The 22,846-nt window shown below is 39.1% G+C and overlaps 1 protein-coding gene across 3 annotated transcripts; it reads left to right on the plus strand.

Moving 5' to 3' along the window:
• The first annotated feature begins 291 nt into the window (after positions 1 to 291).
• Positions 292 to 22,445, plus strand: RPE65 (retinoid isomerohydrolase RPE65). 3 transcript variants are annotated; one of them, XM_032426424.1, is made up of 15 exons: positions 292 to 390; positions 1,732 to 1,814; positions 2,836 to 2,889; positions 3,480 to 3,630; positions 5,519 to 5,626; positions 5,729 to 5,870; positions 8,373 to 8,520; positions 9,766 to 9,847; positions 10,074 to 10,206; positions 10,314 to 10,453; positions 11,386 to 11,515; positions 18,879 to 18,993; positions 19,073 to 19,167; positions 19,486 to 19,597; positions 20,734 to 22,445. In XM_032426424.1, the coding sequence occupies exons 1-15, from the start codon at positions 380 to 382 to the stop codon at positions 20,883 to 20,885; spliced, it is 1,656 nt and encodes a 551-aa protein (XP_032282315.1). In that variant the 5' UTR covers positions 292 to 379; the 3' UTR covers positions 20,886 to 22,445. The 3 variants fall into 3 exon arrangements, with proteins under 3 accessions (XP_032282315.1, XP_032282321.1, XP_032282326.1); XM_032426430.1 differs by lacking the exon at positions 2,836 to 2,889; XM_032426435.1 differs by lacking the exons at positions 1,732 to 1,814; positions 2,836 to 2,889; positions 3,480 to 3,630.
• Positions 22,446 to 22,846: the final 401 nt, after the last annotated feature.

Here is a 22,846-nt window from a genome sequence, read left to right on the forward strand (position 1 = left end):
GTGAAGATGAGGGGGAGGTGAGGGCCAGAGAATGATGCCAGGTTCCAGTGGGGTGACCCGGATCAGCTCAGTCCTGATGATAGCCACTCCCACACAGCTCCTTTCTTTCCAATCCACTTGTCATTCTCTCTGAGAAGGATTGAGGTCTCTGGAAAACAGCCAAAAAGCTGTTATGGGAACAGCAAACCCAAATAATGCTCAAGCATCAGGAGGATCTGAGTGCTGAAAGCCACTTCTGTTCCCCTTCTCTCAGCTGAGGGGGTGGGAAAGCCCTAATTCCTTTCAGAGAGACTTAGAAGGCATATAAAGCCCCTGGTTGAGGACTTGCTTCCTCACTCTGCACTTGGTGCCAGAACTCTCAATCCTCCACTGAGAGAAAATGTCCATCCAGTAAGTATCTCCGGGAGGTGTTTTTAAATGCCCTAGTGGGTCGATGGTAAATGGGCTATTTCAAGAGGTCCTGAAGAGGATTGATGGCCTGCTTATGGGAGGCCGCCTCGGATCTTGAAGGGGAGAATTTCTTCCTATTTATATATTGAAGCAAATATCTAGAATTGCAGTCTAAATTACTGTGGGATTTTTGTGAATGGGCCTTGGAAACAGTTGTGAGCATGACGATTGTGATGAGGCAGGCCTAGGTTGCAGCCATTTCCTAGCAGTGTGATTTGGACTTAACCTCTCATAGTCTACGATTTTCTAGATATCGAATGAGCATAAGAGCCATATTTTCCCCATTGTGGTATTGTGACATTTAAATGAGCTAAGAGCATACAAAATTCTCCTTATGGTGTGTGGCACATAGTAAGTGCTTAATAAAAGATAGCTATCATAATTAGGGAGTCTGGTCAGAGTCCCCACTCTAAGAAGTTACAAAATGAAGCCAAAGTGAGGAGGTGTAAGAAACAAATAAAAATATGAAACCTGAATCTCCTAGTCAGACTATTTTTAAAGAGAACCGTAGCTCTTGGAGACTGATGAAGAAATAGGATGATGGGAAGAGATGATGGTATAATATGGGTGAATAACAAAGAGTGAGTTACTGACCCAAAAAGCTGTCATCTCCCAACTCTTGGAGGGAGAGGGATAAGGCAAGAGAATCAATGATTCAGTGCACTTTGAGTAGCGACAGGACGGGGTAATTCTGGGGGAAGACAAGTGATAGCAGCAGGATTAGTTGATTTGTCGTCAGAAATGTGGGAAGACTGCAGAGGGCAGAATTAAAGTCCACTGTGACATTAAAAGGGGGAAATTGGAAGGGGAGACAAACTATGAGAGACTATGGACTCCGGGAAACAAACTGAGGGTTTTAGAGGGGAGGGGTTGGGGGGATGGATGAGCCCAGTGATGGGTATTAAGGAGGGCACATTTTGCATGGAGCACTGGGTATTATACAAAAACAGTTAATCATGGAACACTACATCAAAAACTAATGATGTATTGTATGGTGACTAACATAACATAATAAAATAAAATTTAAAAAAAAGAGAGAGAAGAAAATAAATAAAAGGGAGGTCATTTCCCCTGACATCAAAAGTAGAGCACTGACCCAGCACCCACCCCCCCACTAGGAAACCTGAGGACATTTCTGTGACCCCCAAGCAAAGGCCCCACTGGCAGTGGTGCTCTGACATTGAACCAGAGAATGCTTTTTCTCCTGGAGCTCTGCCTCTGTCTCAGGGGACTTCTCTGAGTATCAACGTGGGCTTCTTCCCGATTATTCCACCTTTTCAGAGTTGAACATCCTGCTGGTGGTTACAAGAAACTGTTTGAAACTGTGGAGGAACTGTCCTCACCGCTCACAGCTCATGTTACAGGTTGGTCTCACCAGTCTTGAAACCATCTTCTCTATTTTTGTCAAGATCCCTCTTCTCTGGCTTTTTATTCATTGGCATCTCTCAGTGGTGGTTCCCCCTGTGGGCTCCAGAGAGGGGAATCTGGAGGTGTGGGCCTTTTCTGCCAGAAACCCATGTCCTCTCATTTACCTTTTATTTCCCTAATGGAGAAACATGCTGTCTAACTAGAATTCCTGAAGGACTGGGGCTACATCTTTTGTCATCTTTAAACTGTCAGTGCCTAACTCAGTGCCTGGCACATAGTCAGTTTCCTAGAAATGTCTGTTCCATTATCCATTCCAGTGTCTGGATAAGTGAGGACCAGGTGACAAGCATCTGGAAATATTACAATAAAGGGTGGTAGGTTTCATGCCTGTTGTATTGCTTCTGGAGTCAGACAGATGTGGTGCTAATTGCAGCTAATTGCAGCTCCATTATTTTACTAGCTGGGAATCTTACAAGTTACTTAAACTTTCTGAGTTTCAGTTCCCTCACCTATCAAAACCAAACTTTCCCTCATGGGGATATTGTGAAGATTGAGTAAGGTAACTGAAAGATTCACCTAGTGTCCAAAATAAAGCAGCCAACAAGTGGTTGTTTATTATTACTATTGTTAGTATTATCCAAAGACATCACATGACCCATACAGCATCCTTGCTTGGACATGGCAAGTCTCTTTCCTCCCATTTCCTCTTCTGTAAAATAAAAGGGAGGAGCTAAATGTTCTTTCTCAGCTAGATTCTGATGCTAACAATTTAGGTTCTAGCAATCAAATTTATGTTGTGTCATTAGTTAAGTCATGCCTTCTTAAAGGTTTTATCAGAATTATACATTCTTATGAAGCAGGCTGCTGAAATGGAACTGCAGGAAATAATCCATTTGTTTAAAAAAAATTTGTAAGGATTAAGCAAACACTGCACCTTCCAAAGGATACAAGGGCACAGACCTAACTGCTTAAACTGAAAGGTTTTATGGCCTTTGTTGTGTACCCCTCATTCTGCAGATGAGGACACTGACCCCAGAGATGGCACGTGGCAAATCCTGAACCAGAATCCAGGTCTCTGACAGCGAGCCCTGTGCAATTTCTCCTTCAGGAGGTTACTCATCTGGACAGTAGCCCATACCCTCAAAGGAACAGGTTTTAAAAAGCCAGTATTCTTGTTGCCATTTAGATGGCTTCTTTCATAGAAACACCTTTTTTTAGTGTTTTGATCCCTTTTCCTAATTCACCTTTCCTACCCTTCACTCCATCAAAATACATCAAGAAATTTGAAATTCTTCTTAAAAGTGAGATGGTAAAAAGGCAAATGTGTTGGTATCTGGGGAAATCTGTTAGGTGCAGAGTTCCATTGTCCTCCCATTTCCTCCAGAGTCCCTAGGTGCTTTTCCTTGTCTTCATCCCACCATTTATCCAAACCCAGGCATTGCAACGTTTCCCACCATTTGGTCTCCTAGCGAAAGGGGAGTCAAGTCAGCAAGCATTTTGTAAGGGCCGCCCAGGGTGAGAGCTGGGAATGAAAATCATTATCAGCTTTACAAAGAGGCTGCCCAACTGAGCTGCTAATATAATCACCACCGCTTGCCAGGGATGAGCCCAGCAAAGGGCAGGGGTAAGAAACAATGTTCTATGTCTCACCTTCATCACAGGCAGGATCCCCCTCTGGCTCACTGGCAGTCTCCTTCGATGTGGACCAGGACTCTTTGAAGTTGGATCTGAACCATTTTACCACCTGTTTGATGGGCAAGCCCTCCTGCACAAGTTTGACTTTAAAGAAGGACATGTCACATATCATAGAAGGTAAAGAATGCCAGGTCCCACTCCTCCTAGGGGTGGGGCCTAGCTTAGCTCCTCCTCCTACGGACTTCTCAACCTCTTAAACCCAAGAGGCAACTTCTAGATTTGCTTCCTCTCAGAATCCACTGGCCCAGGACATTTGCATAGATACCTGGGGGCTGTGTGATGATAAAGAAGAACCTAAGGACTAGGGCTTCCAGGCCCAACAGGCTAGCTTCAAATTCTACATCGACCAGACACCGCTTGCATAAATGGGCAGCCTTTGGCAAGATGTTAATCTCTAATTCTTGGTTTTGTCATCTCTAAAATTCTACTTCAGGGTTCATTGCAAGGATTAAATGAAGTACCTGGGAAGCATGCAGTAATAATAAGTTGCTATTATTATAGTTATTGTTATAATTATTAGACCACTGGTTCTCTTGACTCCTTTTTTTTTTTTTTAATAATCAGAAAGGCCCCTGGGTAGGAGGGAGGGGTGGCACAGAGGGGGAAGGACCAAATTATGTCATAATGATACAAGAAAGATGTTTCCTTTTTTCTTTTTTTATCACTATTCAAAATTTTTTTTCCTTTTTTTTAATTTTATTTTATTATGTTATGTTAGTCACCATACAGTAGATCATTAGTTTTTGATGTAGTGTTCCATGATTCATTGTTTGTGTATAACACCCAGTGCTCCATTCAGTAAGTGCCCTCCTTACTATCCATCACCAGGCTAACCCATCCCCCCAAGCCCCCTCCCCTCTAGAACCCTCAGTTTGTTTCTCACAGTCCATAGTCTCTCATGGTTCGTCTCCCCCTCCGATTCCCACCCCCTTTCATTTTTCCCTTCTTATTTTCTTCTTTTTTTTTTTTTAACATATAATGTATTATTAAGAAGTTTTCTAAGAACAGAAGATTGTTGTGAAAAGGCTCCAAGGCCTAAGCCTTCACTCCAAGTATCCATTAACACCACAATAAATTGCTTTTGCTTTAATATTCAGACCTGTTAGAGGCTTTGTTGATCAGCACAGGTATCAGGAATTCTGAAGAGACACCAAAAGGAAAAGCAAATGAAGGCTTGCCCTAGTCAGGATAACTCAGACTGTAATAGAAGAGAAATAGATCAGGTCAAGCACAAATTTAGCTAAGAAGTCAGACGAAGCTTTCATATGCCCACTAAAGACCTTGGCACTTTTTCCTCTTCTCGACTTTGTTTCTTCATTCATGAAATTTTAAACTTTATTATATGCATTGGAAGAAATGCAAAATCAGATTTTAATTGGCTTTTCACATGAGAAATCCTAGGCAACGTATGGGATATGGTTGCGGAGTTCTGTCTGTGCAAGATACTGGATTCAAGAACACCTACTTTTAAAACTAGCAAAATAAATTTTTGAATCGAAGAAAAAAACCAAGAGTGACATAAGGGAGATTGGAAGGAATATAATTCAGCACACCATGTTCTGTATTTCTCCATTCAGTGTTAGGTTGGTATGTTATAGGCTACAGGAAGTCAGAGGTCCTATGTGAACCACCCATGGAGGCTGCATAGTGTGATATGGAGAAATGCACGTTTCCTGGCCCTGGCCGACTTGAGTTCTAACCCAGCTCCATCACATATGCCAACAGCTTAACTTCTCTGCTGGACACGACAAGTCCAAGCCATGAGCTTCGATTTCCTTATCTGTCACTGTGAGGTTTATAAAACATAAATTTAAGCTCATAGCACATTGTCTCTTTCTCTCTTAGTTGCTCTGAGAAAGTGACCTGACAATACTCCTCATTCTTCATGTTGTGGATTTATGGTTCCAACTTGTTAAGGACACACGGAATGACCATTCTCAGCTCCATATGGACCACACTGATTGCCCCTGCCTATGACCCTTTCCCATGTCTCCATGTCCTTCAGGTTCATCCGCACTGATGCTTATGTCCGGGCAATGACTGAGAAAAGAATCGTCATGACGGAATTTGGCACCTGTGCTTTCCCAGATCCCTGCAAGAATATATTTTCCAGGTTACTGAAACTTGACTGCATGTTATTAAAGACATTTTACATTAGCCCTTTTCTCTCACAGCTTGAAAGTTACTGGACTGAAAAATCCATTTGCTTCTGCAGGTTTTTTTCTTACTTTCGAGGAGTGGAGGTCACTGACAATGCCCTTGTTAACATCTACCCAGTAGGGGAAGATTACTATGCCTGCACAGAGACCAACTTCATTACAAAGATTAATCCCGAGACCTTGGAGACAATTAAGCAGGTAGGACACAATGCTCAGGCAACATTGCTCAAGAAGTTAGAATTTGCAGTTTAGAATTAACTGCAATCTGGGGGAAAGAACATGAGAGCCAGATAGATTTTCAGCTCCTTGCTTTGTTATCAACCACTAGCTATGTGACACAGGGCCAACTTTGTTTCTTCATCAATTTTAAACACTTATTATATGGGTTGGAGGAAAACCTTATAAAATGCCTAACATATTCATTTATTCATTTGTGACACAAACTGAGTCCCTTCCATGTATCAGAATTTATACTAGGTGCAAAGGATATATTAATTGGTAAGACAACCTGGGTAAGACAAAAACTTGGAATAAGTTGTTTAGCTAATGGGAAGCTACTGGAAGTTTTTGCTTGGAGAAATGGTATAAGCAGAGCTGTGCTTTAGGATATTTAATCTGGAAGGCATGCATAAACTATATGGGAGAACAAAAGAGATAAGGGATAGCTAGGAGACAAGTTAGGTGGAATTTAAGAACCAGAACTAGAAATTCAGTGTAGTAGAAATAGAAAGGAAAAATAGTCCCAACCCTAGGTCTCAATGTCACTAGCTAATTTATAATTCTCAGCAGACTATTTACTAAGGCTTAACATATCCTCTTCCATAGCTCTTTCTTGTTTTTGATGTATGTTTGTAATCATATAAGAGTATGTGTTAGATAATTCGGAGAAGAACTGAAACTGAATTCTAAACCATTCATTTAACTCTGATGAGTGAATCTGTACTCCAATTGCTATGGTACTATAATTGCAAATGTAAAGTTCATGTACGGCTCCAAAATAGCCTTTAATGGGGGGTCAAGTTTCATTGTATCAGTGTGCCTTGACTTCATATAAAAATATAGTTTTAAAACTTGATTTTTTTTATTACTATTACTAAAATAGCCTCCTAATCAGTTCCTTTGCCTCCAGCCTGATTCTCTTAAATACAACTTCCCTAATTCAGTAGAAGCAATTTTTCTAAAATACAAGTATAAATGTGTTACTCTATCTGAGGCACCCACAGTTCCCAAGATAAAGTCCAAACAGGGCATTGTGGCTGACTGGTTCTTATTTCTCCTCCCCCATGCATGCCTTTCACAGATTACAGACTAGTAATCCCCAAACAGCACCTGCTATTTCACAGTTCAATGCTTGTACGTTAGGGTTCCCACTCCCTGAAACACCTGTCATCCTTCTCCACCTGGCTAACTTTTACTTGTCTTTCAAGCATTAGTTGGAGTCATTGCCCTTGGGAAGCCTGGCCTAATCTCCCAGTCTGGGTTAGATGACCCTTCTCTACAGATACCATTTTGCATTTACCAGCAATGCACTATATTATATACCAGCTTATTGGTCTAACAGTACTATAAAATAGAACTTTCTACAATGATGGCAGTGTTCTATATGTGCATTCTCCAAGTGCTACTGAGTACCTGAAATGTGGCTAATGTGACTGAGGAAATTTAAAATTTTATCTAATCAAAATCAATCCACATTAAATTACATGTGGCTACTACCATTTTGGGCAGCACAAGTCTAGACTGAATTCTTGACCCTGGCATAGTAATAATAGAAGTTCAATGAGTACTTGATGAATGATCGAATGAATGAATGAATGTCTTACTTATTATTTAAATAAGAATACTAAAAACTCCCTTAAAACATATTCTCCTAATCAAATAAAAAGAATTTTGGTTAAATATATACCTCATCAATTATTCATTCAATAAATCTGTATTGAGCAAGTCACGGTAGAAATTCTAGTGCTGATTTTGCCAGTGTGTGGCTCTGTATCCTTGAAAAAAATCACTTGACCTCTCTTAGACCTCAATTTCTCTTTCTATACACAGAGAGATTTATGTTAGATTTGTGATTCTGAATTTCTTATGAGACTCCAAATTGAATTAAAGCACTAAATCTTTTCTCCAAAAACATTTGCATTTAATTCCAGGAGATTCATGGTTCTCCTGAAGTCTATTTAGGTTGACTCTGTACGAAATAGAATCCTGGGGTTTCTTTCAGTTCCAAATTTATACTCTGTGCAAGCCACTGGATGTGGTATTTAGGTTATACTATACAAAATGGCCATTTTTGTAAAATAAAAATTATTGTATATCTCAGCAATTTCACACAATTCATCTAATACAATAGGGGGGATATAAAGAAATCCCAGGATTCACATTATCCGTTTGAGGACAATCTGCATGTGCAAAAGGAAAGTAACTAACCAAAGCAGTGTATGGTATACAATGAAGAACACTGTCAGAAAGATCTCCAAGATTTCAGAGGTTTGGGGCTCAGCATGAGGGTCAGAGGAGAGCTGTGCACTGAAAAGAGGAATTCAGGCAGACTTGAAAGAGGGTAGAACCCAGAAAGATGGAAAGAAAGAAAAAATGCATTTTGGGTGAGGAGGCAAGTGGTAGCAGTAAGGTCAGACCTAGAGACCAAGGGGTAAAACAGTGTTTCCCTTTACATGGATGACATCTGCTCTCCTTCCATAGGTTGATCTTTGCAACTATGTCTCTGTCAATGGAGCCACTGCTCACCCCCATATTGAAAGTGATGGAACTGTTTACAACATTGGTAATTGCTTTGGGAAAAATTTTTCAATTGCCTACAATATTGTAAAGATCCCTCCACTACAAGCAGGTCAGTTTACCAATTTGACTCTTCTTAAAACAAGTATCTATATTGTGAGAAAATTCCCGGAAATGGGATACCAGATCAGAATATCAGGATCACACTACAGATGCACAGTTAAATTACTTTCAGATTGCCCTACCAGGGACCAATGCCCAGAAGCACCATAGCAGAAAATGACGACTTGAAAATATAGAAAGCAAGTGGCCAAATCGTATTCCACAATGTCTCAAAAATGTAGCATATATGAGTATTTGATCATATAAGAGTTAGATTCAAATTCAGGAAATACTTACTGAGCCCTTATTCATGTTCCAGGCAAAATTAAATTTTTAAACAAACATATGCATATGCATCATAGCACACACAGAAACATGAGAGGGTACAAAGTATTCTGTGTGTGTTTAATTCCCAAAGCCACAAACAAATCTATTAACTCATATTAATATTATAGAGAAATAATACTAAAACAAAAAAGAGAGCACTCTTTAGAATTCTCCATTCATCCTCCATTCACTGCCAGAAGTTTGATAACCATCTTGGTGACAGAATTATTTGAATATATATAGATTTAAATATATATATATATTTGAATATATATATATATATATATATATATATATATATATAGTTTAGTATTGCATAGCATGGATCTCAAGGTGTAGTCCCTGGACCACAGCATCACTTGGGGAAGCCGCTAGAAATCCAGAGCCCCATCTGTGGTTGACTGAAGGAGGAATTCTGGGTGTGAGCCCACGATTACACTTTTAAGGGGCTCTTTAGGTGATTCTGAGGCACACTAAGGTTTGAAGACCACTAACATAGTAGGAAACAAACTTTACTGTGCTTAAGAATTACTGTACAGAACTAATGAGACAAACCCACATACACTATACTTTGCAGGTAACTTAGGAGATTACGAAAGGCATTTTGACCATACTACACTTTTGCCTTACTCACTGACTTAGCACCTACCACCTCCAGTTGTTAAGATGGGACCCCACGGTCCTCTGCCTGCCACAACACTGAGCACACATTTCCAAATCTGCTGCTGTTTGGATTTTCCTGGGTGACTGTAGCTCCACATGAAATTTCCCTAAGAAATGCCAATGACTGAGAAAAGGAAAATAAGCCCTAAAAAAAATCAAGATCTGAAAATGTATTTCTTTACTTGCATGAGCTGTTCTAAATGCTTTGTATTAAAAGAGGGAAAAAAAGGCTTTTCCAAAGCCTTTTAAAACCGCTTTATTTCAGACAAGGAAGATCCAATAAGCAAGTCAGAGATCGTTGTACAATTCCCCTGCAGTGACCGATTCAAGCCATCTTACGTCCATAGGTAACTTGAAGGCCTGCTATGAATCTTCAGGAAAACTCAAGTTTAAAGATCTGCTTTGCCTACCTTTGATACCAATCCTGATCACGACATTTTCTTGCAGAAACCTAAATTTAAATGTAATTAATCTCATGTAGGCACTGTTGATTCATACCTCATGTGCACATATTTCTTTGTGGTTTGAGAATCAGCCCTTCCCATTCACAAGTCTATTTGCATTTCTAAACAGTTTTGGTTTGACTCCCAACTATATTGTTTTTGTGGAGACGCCAGTCAAAATTAACCTGTTCAAGTTCCTTTCTTCATGGAGTCTTTGGGGAGCCAACTACATAGATTGTTTTGAATCCAATGAAACCATGGGGGTAAGTTGTGCATTTACTTGTCAAGTTTATGATTCCAAAGAAGGCATTTCATAATGTGTATCTGTTTTCCTTTTTAAATGCATCAAATTTTCTCCTCACTTTTCAAGGTTTGGCTTCATATTGCTGACAAAAAAAGAAGAAAGTGTCTCAACAATAAATACAGGACCTCTTCTTTTAATCTCTTCCATCACATCAATACTTATGAAGACAATGAGTTTCTGATTGTGGATCTCTGTTGCTGGAAAGGGTAAGAAAGGACACTGGATAATGTTACATCTCCCAGTCATGCCTAGAAATTAGGGGCCATTTTCAGAGATGCTGCTCTCAATATTAAATCTGAATTACAGCTAAAAAAAGCAAGAAGTGTGCTTAAGTCACAGAATATAATTGAAAAAGCAGTAGGGAGGCTAGGTAATCAGAAGCAATCGTAAACTGAACATCAAAACCATGGTTAATGATTGAAAACTGATCAGGTCTATGAACCTGATCTGAAAATAAAACGTGCTATGACCTGATAAGTAAATTTAAACTTAACCTCACTGCAACTTGACAACTTCCCCTGGGGGGCCTTGAACTCTACCCACTCTGGGTTTGAAAGAAAGAGGCATGCTTTCTTGAGGATACCAAGTCACTTAAAAAGATAGTAGCCCGTAAAGACAGAATGATGATGGAGAAACAGAATAGAAAGTATCAAAAGCTGCTCTTATGTAAACATATTGGTGAGGCAGGTTTGTTTGTTTTGTTTGTTTGTTTTTCATGCAGCATGGACAGGAGGAAATGGCTCTAATATACTTGGGTCATTAGCAGTTTCTGGGTTGGAGAATAAAAAAACAGGCAGGTTAGGGCACCTGGGTGGCACAGTCGGTTAAGTGTCCGACTCTTGGTTTCAGCTCAGGTCCTGATCTCAGGGTTGGTGGAATCGAGCCTAACCTCAGCTCTATGCTCAGCACAGAGTCTGCTTAAGACTCTCTCTCCCTCTGCCCTTCCCCCTGCCCCTACCCCCTACCCGGTGCTTGCTTGCCTGTTCTCTCTCTCTAAAATAAATAAATAAATCTTAAAAAAAAAAAAAAAAAAAGCCACACAGAACAGGCAGGCACTTGTTCTTTTAAAAGGCATGGATCATCTCTCTGAAATTATTTGCAATTGTCTGGGCTCATGTCTGACTTCTTACTTTTGCAGATTTGAATTTGTTTATAATTACTTATATTTAGCCAATTTACGTAAGAACTGGGAAGAGCTGAAAAAAAATGCCAGAAAGGCTCCCCAGCCTGAAGTGAGGAGATACGTGCTTCCTCTGAATATTGACAAGGTAACTGCCCTCTGCACAGATTTCAGATATATCCGGATTTGTTCTCCTGCCTTATGTTTATACATAAAATCTTGAAATTTCAGAGCTGGAAGGAACTTTAAAAATACACTAATTCAACTCCCCTCATTTAACAAACGAGGAAACTAGAGCTCAGAAGAGTGACATGACTTAGCAAAAGCCAACTGCAGCAGAGCCAAAATGAAAACCAGGTTTTGATGCACTGTTCTTTCATTTGCAAATCCCTTTCAAAATAAATTTTCTCAGTGAATAGGGCAGACCACTGAGTCCTGGGATCCTCTGTCAATAATATAAATAATTTAATTTAAATAATTTGAAATTCTAAAGAAATGAAGCGTTAAAAAGTACCCCTTTAGGGAAATCAGCCCATTATTTTGGTTTTCTGCAAACCTTCTAAAAATATCAATAGAGGACAAACATCATTAATAGCCTTTGGCAGTCATCTTTTTATTTCTACTTTTTCTTCCTTGTATTCAGTGGCTGTCTTTTTAGAATATTAGATTAACATCAAGAAGTTTTTGTGTAATAGAATGCCAGTCAAAATCAAGACAAATAGAATTTTCACAATAGATACATGAGCATACACTGTCATTTATGTATATATGGGATATACACACAAAAGTGGGTAAGGCAGCTACACGGAATATAAAACATTGTACTCAAAACTAGATCAAATATAGTGGAAAATAAACCCAATTTAGAACCAGACACTACTGCTCTTAAGCAAGTTCGTAAGCTCTATAAAAGATAAGAAAGGAGGAGGAAGTTGAGGTGGGGCATTAGGTAGTTAGGTAAATGAGCTTCTACAAAGGCAGGGAGATTTAAAAGAGCAAAACTTAATATAAAAAAAAATATAAAGTAGTTGGTGGAGCTGGTACATTAGGACAGAGGAGAGATGGGCATTGGGCAGAGGGACTGGAAAGAAGGTTGGAATGACATTGCATGGGGCTTTAAGCACTCTAACTTTGCCCTTGGGAAGCATATCTCTGGTACCTAGCTGAGTGCCCACAAAAATACCAAATGAATGAGTCCAGTGATTTTAGTAAACTCTTATTTTACTAGTAATGAGAAAATCACAATCATCTTTAAATTAAGGAAATAAGATCATTTAATTTAAATATCCCTTACCTCACTCTCTTCACAACCAAAAAGAGGAAAAAGGAAAGATTTTCATAAATGTGTAGTCATCACTGCCTGAAGAAAGACCACCCAATTATGAAATAGAGAACTTCAGTGATGAAAAAATGTCTAATGTCACCATAGACCCTGCTTTCTCTCTCTCCCAATAGTTGTGAATTAACCACTGTAACACGGTATTGTACCAGTTCTTTCAGTGCGTACATCAATAGGATACGCTCTTGTTCTGGAACTCATTACCTAGTGTAGTAGGAAGGAGGAAGGTGATTCGGTAATGATAACACATGTTGGCAAGAGATAAGTAGTGGGAGGGAGGAATAAATTGCTTTGGCTATTCAGAGAATGGAACAGTAAGTCACAATTGTTTGGAGAGATTCATGGAACACAGTCATTTGCAATATTCTGGCAGAAGAAACTGAAGCAGATCAACTTAAGACAGGAGGAAGAGTTTGAAAAAAGACAGAAATGGGGAGGGGCAGAAGAGCAGAGGGAACTGACTGCAATCCAATTCCCTAGAACATAAGCATAAGTAGTGGAATAAATGGGGGGGGGGGGGATTTAAAAAAAGTTTAAAAAGCAGACTTGTACTCTTCAAAAGCTTTAAGGCCAGGCCAAGAGGTCATACTTTATTTGGCAGTGAAGGTTTCTGAACAGAAGAAAACCACATTCAGAGCTGGTGGACTGGGTACCAAGTGGACTGACTTTCATGGTTTTCTCTTCTACTAAATGTCTGGCTTCCCCAAGCAAGTCACTCAATCATTCTAAGTTCAGTTGCCAGCTCTGAAACCTAACAAAATTGGACTAAGTAATGACTAGGGTCATTTGCAGCTTCCAATAACGTGATTTTCTAAAACAAGTCTGTGTTGTGCATAAGTGATACTGGAAGTGTACAAAAGACATAGATAGGACCCTGGGATAGAAGACAATTAAAATCACTCAGGTGAGAGAAAAATGTAGTGGTACTAGGAACAGGCAAACACGAAAATAAGAGTTCCTATAGGTAGAATTAAAAGGGTCTTGCATTTGATTGGATAGCAGAATGAATTAAATCTTAGACATGCAAAATATCATAGAGATCCTGTAAGCCTATGTGTCTAGAGTGATACCTTTGGAAATAGGGAGTATAATGGGCAGAGCAGCTGTGGAGAAAAACATGAATTGCAGAACTATGAGGAAGGGGAGGATAATGGGTAGGGAGGTTGACTTCGAGTCATATAGAGCCAGGCTTGAGTTTCAGCTCTGCCACTTACTAACTGGGTGATTTAACCTTAAATTTCCTTCTCTCTATCTATGAACAGAAACATTTAACCTTCTTAAATTTCCTTTTCCTTATCTGTATCCATCTTACAGGGTTGTTGTGGCTGCTACATGAGTTGATATATGTTAATTATTAAATATAGTCCTTGACACAAAGGAAATATTAAATAAATATCCCCTATCATCATCAACAACAACAAAATCAGTATCAAAACATTTTCATGAAAGATGTCACATAGGCTTTCATATGTCAATGAAGGACATTGTGAGGCCAATCAGGGTCAATAGTTACTGATGTTGAAATGATGATCAAACATACAAGAATAGATAGATGAGACTGCTAGCAGGGAAAAGTCGTACTTTAGAATAAGTTTTCTAAAAAAAAAAAAAAAAAACCATACACAGTTGCTTATTTTAAAAATGAAGAATTTGATAGCCCAGAAAATGCTAAGAGAAGAAAAGATGGCCAGGCACAGAAGTTTGGGAAGTCTCATGTACAGAAAGTACAAAAAAGAGGAACCAGAAAGAGAGAGAGAAAGTCACCAAAGAGCCCTCGCTAGAGCTAAGAGAGGACAATCCTACACAGGATAGGGCAAGAGGGTTTTATCAGTGCCCACTGTGCTATGGGCAAGTTAAAAAGGATGAAGACTAAAAGCCAAACACCAAATTTGGTGCTCTCCAAGGGATGAGGATAAGGGAGGCAGAAATCAGGATTCAAGGCACTGAAGGTGAGCGACTGGGAGGATATGGGAGCAGTTACTGTAAGTCCACACTTTGAAAAATTTGGCAGTGAAGGGAAAAATCGGTCATAAATTAGGAGAGGTAAGAAAGAGATTGAGGGAAGGACTAAGGAGAGAAAAGGGTCTAAGATTAATGAAGTTTCCAGTTTGCTAATTAAGATAATGGTAGTATCTTTAAAATATATCTTTATATTTTTTTGAATAGGCTGTGCATTTAAATGGTCAAAAATCAAAATTATATGCAAAGTGGGAAATCTCACTCCACCCTCCTCCTGTATCTAGTCCATACCAACCCCATTCACTTCCTATGTGTAACTTTTCATGTCTTTCCTTTTCTTTGGTTTGTTTATGAAAATATAAGAAAATATATAATTATTATTTCCCATTCTCATACACAAAAAGTAACTTTCTGTATCCACTGTTTTGTGCCCTGCTTTCTTCATTTAACAATATATATGCTAAAGATCTTGCTGTTTTGAACTGCACAGTATTCTTTCTGTGAACATACCCAAGTCCCTCACTGCTGCACAACAGAATTGTTTCCAATCTTTGGCTATTACCAATAATGTAGTAAGGAATAACTTTGTACGTATGTCGTTTCATACATGCACAGATATATGAATAGATTAGATCCTCAGAAATGAGTTAAAGGAAAAATGCGTCTGTTAAAAAAAAGGGGGGTGGGGAGTTGAAATGAGGAGCTAGTTTGTTGGGGAAAGCAAAAGTAATGTTACAGATTTCTTACATAAAAAATGTAATTTAGTAATAGAAAAAATAAGATAGAATGAAGATAATCAATTTAAACTTACAAGTATATAAATAATATGTCTGACGTAGGCATTTGATCTCTTCTTCCCCAAAATACCACAAAGTGCCTTGAGGCTCCATTTCACAAAATCTCATAAAATTCTCATCATTTCTGTATTCGCTCCTTACCTCCTATCCCTTGCCTATCCTAAGAATCTTCCACTATTCCCTCTTAATTCCCCCAGAAAAACCCCTCTCTCCTCTTCTCAGAATGTTCCTTTCACCTTCTGTTTTTTAAACCAAAACCTGGGGGCACCTGGGTGGCTCAGTCAGTTAAGCATCTGCCTTCGGCTCAGGTCATGGTCCCAGGGTCCTGGGATGGAGTCCCAAGTCGGTCTCCAAGCTCAGCAGGGAGCCTGCTTCTCCCTCTCCCCTCTGCTTGTGCTATCTCTCTCTCGCTTTCTCTCTCAAATAAATAAATAAATAAAATCTTCAAAAAACACAAACCTGGCTCTCTCCTGAGGACACTGATCTCTCCAGTCTCTTCCTACAGCCCTTATGCCACCTGATCTGGGGTTGGGGTAGGTGTTCTCTTTGTTCCACTTCTCTGTTTCCAGATTCATTGTTCCTTCTATCCACTCTTAAAATATTCCAATTTTAATCTCATTTCAGCTAATTATATAGCTAAGTGGTATATACATATGTACATATATACCCCCCTCATTACTGTTGTTGTCTATGAACCACCACTCACTCACTTCCCCTTCCTGGCTCAATGTCACACTCCCCAGATCTACTGACTCTTGGTCATTTCCATATACACATCATAGGTGATTCTTCCAACAACTGGCCTCTCAATTCCTTGACGTCTTCCACTGATCTTGTCTTCCATTCTATGTCAGCCACTCACTCCCCATAGTCATACACTTGACCCTGCCATTACCTATGACTGTGCTGCTTCCATAATCTTAGTTTCATGCATGATATGCTCTGACTACCGCCTCCCGTCTTTCAAGATCACTTGCCCTACTGCAATTCCCACCAGAAACCTCCAATCCACTGAACCTACTACCTTCTCACCGTACCTCACTGCCCTGAGAACTTACTTTTCCTCATTACTTAACTAAAATTCCATCGTCAACAATTTTAATCTTATATAGATCCTCACTTTTCTTGCCTCTTTCTTACTTTATTGAACTCATTTGTCAAAACCATAATCCCCCCACCTAGTTAAATTCAACTCTCCACCCACTCTACACTTGTATCTCTAAGGATGAAATTAAGTGCTGAAAACACACAATCATGTTAATTGGTTCATTTTTAAATACATGACCACAAACCTCACTGCTATATTTCTGAACTTCATTTACTCTCCCACTTTGCTAGTTAAGTATTTCACACCCTCCTCTCTTCAAACTTCTAACACCTCCCACCTCCACACTCATACTCAGCTGATGGCTCTGCTTCCTATTTTATTGAAACAAATGAAAGAAATCAAAAAAGAACGTTAGACTCCTGCCACCACATCTACCCACCCACCAGCATCTGGACTTGTACTGAATTATTTATCATCCCACCCAGAACTAGTCCTTCCCATTTTCCCTTCCTTACCCACTCAAGGACATCCCTCAAGTGATTCTCTCCCCTCTCCTTTATCATTACTTTCCCTTCTTTTTCACTGGGTCATTCATATCATGCTATTATTTTGCCCTCTTACAAAATCCTTCTCTTGACTCTTCTTGCCCCCTTGAGCTATCCTCATTCTTTTTTTTATAGACCCCTTAATGTTGGAGGGCACCAGAACTCAGCCCTTCATTCTATCTTCTGTTTGTACATTCACTCCCTTTGTAAAGACTCATGCTTTAAAGCAGCCTACATTTACATTTTCAACTTACCTTTCAATTCAAGGTTTATATATGCTACTGCCAATTCCATGTCTCCATCCGGATGTCCAATAGACCTCTTAAGCTTAATAAGATGAAATCTAAATTTCTTCTCTTCCTCTACCAAAAAAATTTACCCCACCTGCAGTAGTCCCCACCTTTGTTGCCACAGCTCCAACCTTTAATTCTCAGGCCAAATACCTTGGAGTCATCCTTGACTTCTGTCTTAATTTCACGCCTCTTCCTTACCCCATAGCCTATCTATCAGGAAAACCTCATGGCTCTGCCTTCCACTTCTCACTGACTCCAGTGCTACTAGCCTAGTCTGGACTTCTCTTTTCTTTTGACTGGACAGACTGGTGTCCCCAATTCCACTCTTGCATCCCCCCTACTCCCAAGGGTAGTCTCAAGAGAACAGCCAGAGCAATTCTTTTAAATATTAGAGCATGTCAGTCCTCTGCCCCAAATCATTCTGTGGCTTCCCATCTCTCACTCAGAGTAAAAGACCAAGTCCTCAAAAGGACCTATAAAGCTGTACATAATCTCTCCTCTACCCTCCTCTCTTCCTCTTCCCCAGGCTCAGTCAGCTGCAGCCACACTGGTCTCTTTAATGTTCATCAAGTATATTTGGCATCCTCCAACCTTAGGCCTTTGCACTGTTTTCTTTGTTTAAATGTTCTTCCCTAGATATCCGTACTGTTTCTTCACCTCCTACAAGTTTTGTCCCAAATGTCACCTTTTCAAGGAGGCCCACCCTGACCACCTATTAAAATTATAATTCACCTACACTTCACACTTTTGATCCTCCTAACTCTGCTGTATTATTTTTCTCCCCGTACTCATGATATACTATATACTTTATTAATTACATTTATTGTTTATGTCCCCAAACTAGAATGCAAGCTTCATGAGGACAGGAACCCTATTCTCTGAATTATCCCAAATGTCTAGAATAGAGTCAAGCACAAAACATGTACTCAAGTATTTGATACAGGTATTAAGAAATAAATGTGTTCTTAGAAAGCGCTCATGACCGGGGGCATAAGGGAGTGACAAGAGATCTTAGACAACATCCGATCCAGTAGTTTTCCTATATATTCTTTTTCTTTTTGACAACAGAACTGTATGATTTTTTTTCAAGCAAAATCAAAATATATCCTAACTGTAAAGGAGATAAACACTATAAATGAATCCATAGAGTTTGAAGTCTTTTGCTGTTCTACTAAAAAAAACCCAAACACACAAACAACAACAAAAAAAACATTTTTTTTCCGCAGAGGCCCTTCCTCGGAGCCCTAAATTTTCTTTGAGGACAATCTCATTGCAGAGATGTGAAGGCCTAGAGGGCATAGAGGTTACACGGCTTTCCCAGCGGTACGCAGCCGGTGACTAACACAGGCACAGGCCACTTTCCCAGTGGTGTTACTGCGCTTACGTTTCTACAGCTTTCTGCACTGCTCCTTCCTACACACTGACAGAAGAAACAAAGAACGCAGGGCACAAAACTCAGGAAGACTGCATTTATGGCTGCTTGATTTTTCTTTCCTTCTCACTGAGGTGTCTCTTATCCGTTTTCCTTAGGCTGACACAGGCAAGAACTTAGTCACACTCCCCAACACAACTGCCACTGCAATTCTGTGCAGTGACGAGACCATCTGGCTGGAGCCTGAGGTTCTCTTCTCAGGGCCTCGCCAAGGTGAGAGGATTTAGAGGGGAACAAACTGTTCCATTCAGAGATTAACTGAGTTTTCCTAAGCATGTCCTCTCTTTTGTAGCATTCGAGTTTCCTCAAATCAATTATCAGAAATATGGTGGGAAACCTTACACGTACGCCTATGGACTTGGCTTGAATCACTTTGTTCCAGACAGGGTAATTAATCCATCTTACCTAATACTAGAAAAGTAGTTTGAGGGCGCCTGGGTGGCTCAGTTGGTTAAGCGACTGCCTTCGGCTCAGGTCAGGATCCTGGAGTCCCTGGATCGAGTCCCGCGTCGGGCTCCCTGCTCGGCAGGGAGTCTGCTTCTCCCTCTGACACTCCCCCCTCTCATGTGCTTTCTCTCTCATTCTCTCTCTGTCAAATAAATAAAGAAAAAAGAAAAATAAAAAAGAAAAGTAGTTTGAGTCATATCCTAGTCAAGTAAAGCACATCGACTGATTAACTGATTGATTTTTCTTTCTCACAAGCAGCTCTGTAAGCTGAATGTTAAAACCAAAGAAACATGGGTATGGCAAGAACCTGATTCATATCCGTCAGAACCCATCTTTGTTTCTCACCCAGATGCCTTGGAGGAAGATGATGGTAATGAAAGCAATGGATGTGTCTGAACACTTTCTTTTTATTGGAGTTCTATACGCTAGTGCCTTAGGAGTCACAGTGATTACTCCCTAATGTTCAGATATGATCCTTAATACTACTGAATTTAATGCAGCATGGAAGAATTTAAACTTATTAGAAAATAAGTTTCATCTTGTGGCCAATCTCATTGATTACTCATGGAAAAATGTTGAAGCACCATCTGGTGTCATATGGAACATCAATGTCTGCTCTAGATGAAAGAGGGAAGGATGAAGAAAGAACAGCATGAATTCTAGGTTTTTACCTTTCCTGACCTAGATAAATTTCTGAAAAAGGATAAAGTTCAAAGGAGAGAAATTGAGTATTCTAACAGATCAAAGAGAATGAGAATGAGGCTTTGTGTCTCTGCTTTGGGTTTCTTCTTTTAGTAAGCTGGAGCTACAGCCTATAACACAGTGACTCAGTGACAAAACATCAGTCTTTGTTAACTATTGATTAGCTGGGACAGGAAGGTAGATTACACTCTCTGGGATTAAAATATGGAAAACCACAGAGAAATGAGTGAAGTAAAGAATTATGGAGCCATTTCATGCTAAACAATTTTACATATACAGCCCATCCAGGCAAAACTGCAAAAGGTTTGCTCTCATTTTGTTGGAAGGAAGTAAGCTTCTAGCTACGTCTTGGAGAGTACAGAAATAATATACCTTATTGTTTTCAAAGTCTTTTTATATATATTTCTCATTTGATTGTCACAACACTTTTTTTTTGCAGTAAGTTATGTTAAATCTTATGTTACAGACAAGAGCACAGATCATTCATCAATAAGAATTTAATGAACACCTACTATGTCCTAGTAATTGTAGTAGCTATTGAGATACAACAGTGGACAAGACAGATACGGTCACTCCCTTCCTGGAGCTTATAGTCTAGGGAACATAAAGAGTTTGAAAGATCCCTTCAGGGTGGTGACACAGCCAGATGGTGGAAGAGTCAGAACAAGATACCAAGTCATATGGTTTTCTTTATTTGTCAATATAATACCTCCTATATTTTTTCAGTGACATTTAATCTATGGTCCTAGGCTTTTTTTTTTTTTCTTTTAATCTAACATTGCCTTATTTACTTTTGATTAATAGGTGTAGTTCTGAGTGTGGTGGTGAGCCCTGGGGCAGGACAAAAGCCTGCTTATCTTCTGATTCTGAATGCCAAGGACTTGAGTGAAGTTGCCAGGGCTGAAGTGGAGATTAACATCCCTGTCACCTTTCATGGATTGTTCAAAAAATCCTGAGCACATTCTAGCACATTATATTTCTATTGACAAAACCAAGAAAAACAGTCAGGTCTGCAATCAAATTCTGTTCAATTTTAGCCTGCTGTATTACATGGTTTTAACTTGCAGATGCACACAATTTTGCAATATTTTACAGAAAGCACAGAGTTGAGCAAGCAATTACTTTAAAAAAAAAAAAGCAGCACATATTTAGATAATCATACTTTCTCTGTGAGACAGGCGGACCATAACTAAAAACTCTTTATATATTTAGCAATCAAATAGAAAATGAATTGGATTTATTAAGCTTTTTTGTTCCTATTGTCAAAGTATATTTTAGGTACCCATCTTCTCCAGTTATTTTTTAACATTTAAAAGCCATAGTTCTCTACACCTGATTTGTATGTGGCTTCGTGGAGGTAAGGCAGTATCATGCAAAAAGGCTTAATTACTAAATGTCAGACCAAACTTTTTCACAAACCAGGGACTATCATCTAAGAGTCATCCTAGTAGTAAGTACGTGTGTATGTATATTACTGTTCCAAGATTCTCAAGCTTTATGAACTTTAACAGATATTAATACATTTAAGTACTTTTATTTTTAAAATTATTCTCTTATTGCTACATGTTGCAAAAAAATGAAGATTGACAGACTGACTAGGGTACTTGATGCATCCTTTTGATTTCTTTATTTAGATAAAATGCACTCATTTTTAAAATTATAAATACTCATTGAAACATACTTCTCAAAGAAAATTTAAAATCACAGAAAAGTAGAAATTATAAAGTAAAATCATACAGAGCTCATCTAAGCTCAACTACTATTAAGATTGGGTACTACTCTTTTCCATCTTTTTCCCTCCTGTGGATTTTAATGTAATCATTGTTTCATTGTGGCTAGTTCCTAGCTAGAACTAGAAATTTCACAAAAGAAAAGAAAATGCCAGAGAATAACATGGAATGTGTAACTGTAGATAAACATCAGCCTGTTAATTTTTGTCTCTAGACATGGCACATGAACATAATTCCACAAAGAAGGCTATTTACCCATTTCTTTTAAAAATGCAGGAAATAAATTACTGAATAATTACCAAGTTTTGCATTTAATAAAATCTCCCAATTTAGGAGAATTCCTAAAGCTGCTCCTTCCTATATTTGCCAATCACTCCCTTGCCTTATTCTCATTCATTTTCCATGAAGCAAGTCTTGCAATTTGGTGTGCCCACCTCTCCTCCTTTTGCAGGATCCCATTGTGAGCATTGTGCTCTGTAGAGTTCACCACAGTGTTTGTTAAGATAGAAGAGAGGCAGATCTAACTAAAGTAACATCCTGCCAAAACCATTTCACCAAAATTGGAATTCTCTATATAGTCAATTGCTAATATTATGCCAAGAAGGTTAAGGACCTGCCTTTTAAGACAAAAATGGAAGATGGGCTTTAAAATTTTTAATTAGAATAAGGGAGGTTTAAGTCAGGCAAGAGGGACTAACTTGGAAATTCAGATTGAAAAATTAAGGAACCTGCTTTCTAAGAAACTACTTAGTTTCTAAGAACTAAGAGCTACCCATTTGGAGGATCTAGAGAACCACAGCTCATCTACAAACAAATAAATCTGTTTTAAGGAAAAAATTCAATTGAATTAAGACAAATAAACCTGTTGCTAAGTAGTTATTTTTAAAATAACAAGTTGTGGGGCGCCTGGGTGGTGCAGTTGGTTAAGTGTCTGCCTTCGGCTCAGGTCATGATCTCAGGGTCCTGGGATCGAGTGCCGCATAAGGCTCCCTGCTAAGCGGAGAGTCTGCTTCTCCCTCTCCTTCCATCCCTCACCCCCGCTTGTGCTCTCTCTCTCTCTTTCTCTTCTCTCTCTCTCTTTAATAAATAAATAAAATCTTTAAAATAAAATAAAATAAAAATAACAAGTCGTTTGAGACCATTGTTTTTTCCATTTTTATCATCTTAATTTTTTATTTTATTATGTT

The sequence above is a fragment of the Phoca vitulina genome, unplaced genomic scaffold, assembly GCF_004348235.1.
Source record: "Phoca vitulina isolate PV1807 unplaced genomic scaffold, GSC_HSeal_1.0 scaffold2, whole genome shotgun sequence".
Lineage (NCBI taxonomy): Eukaryota > Metazoa > Chordata > Mammalia > Carnivora > Phocidae > Phoca > Phoca vitulina.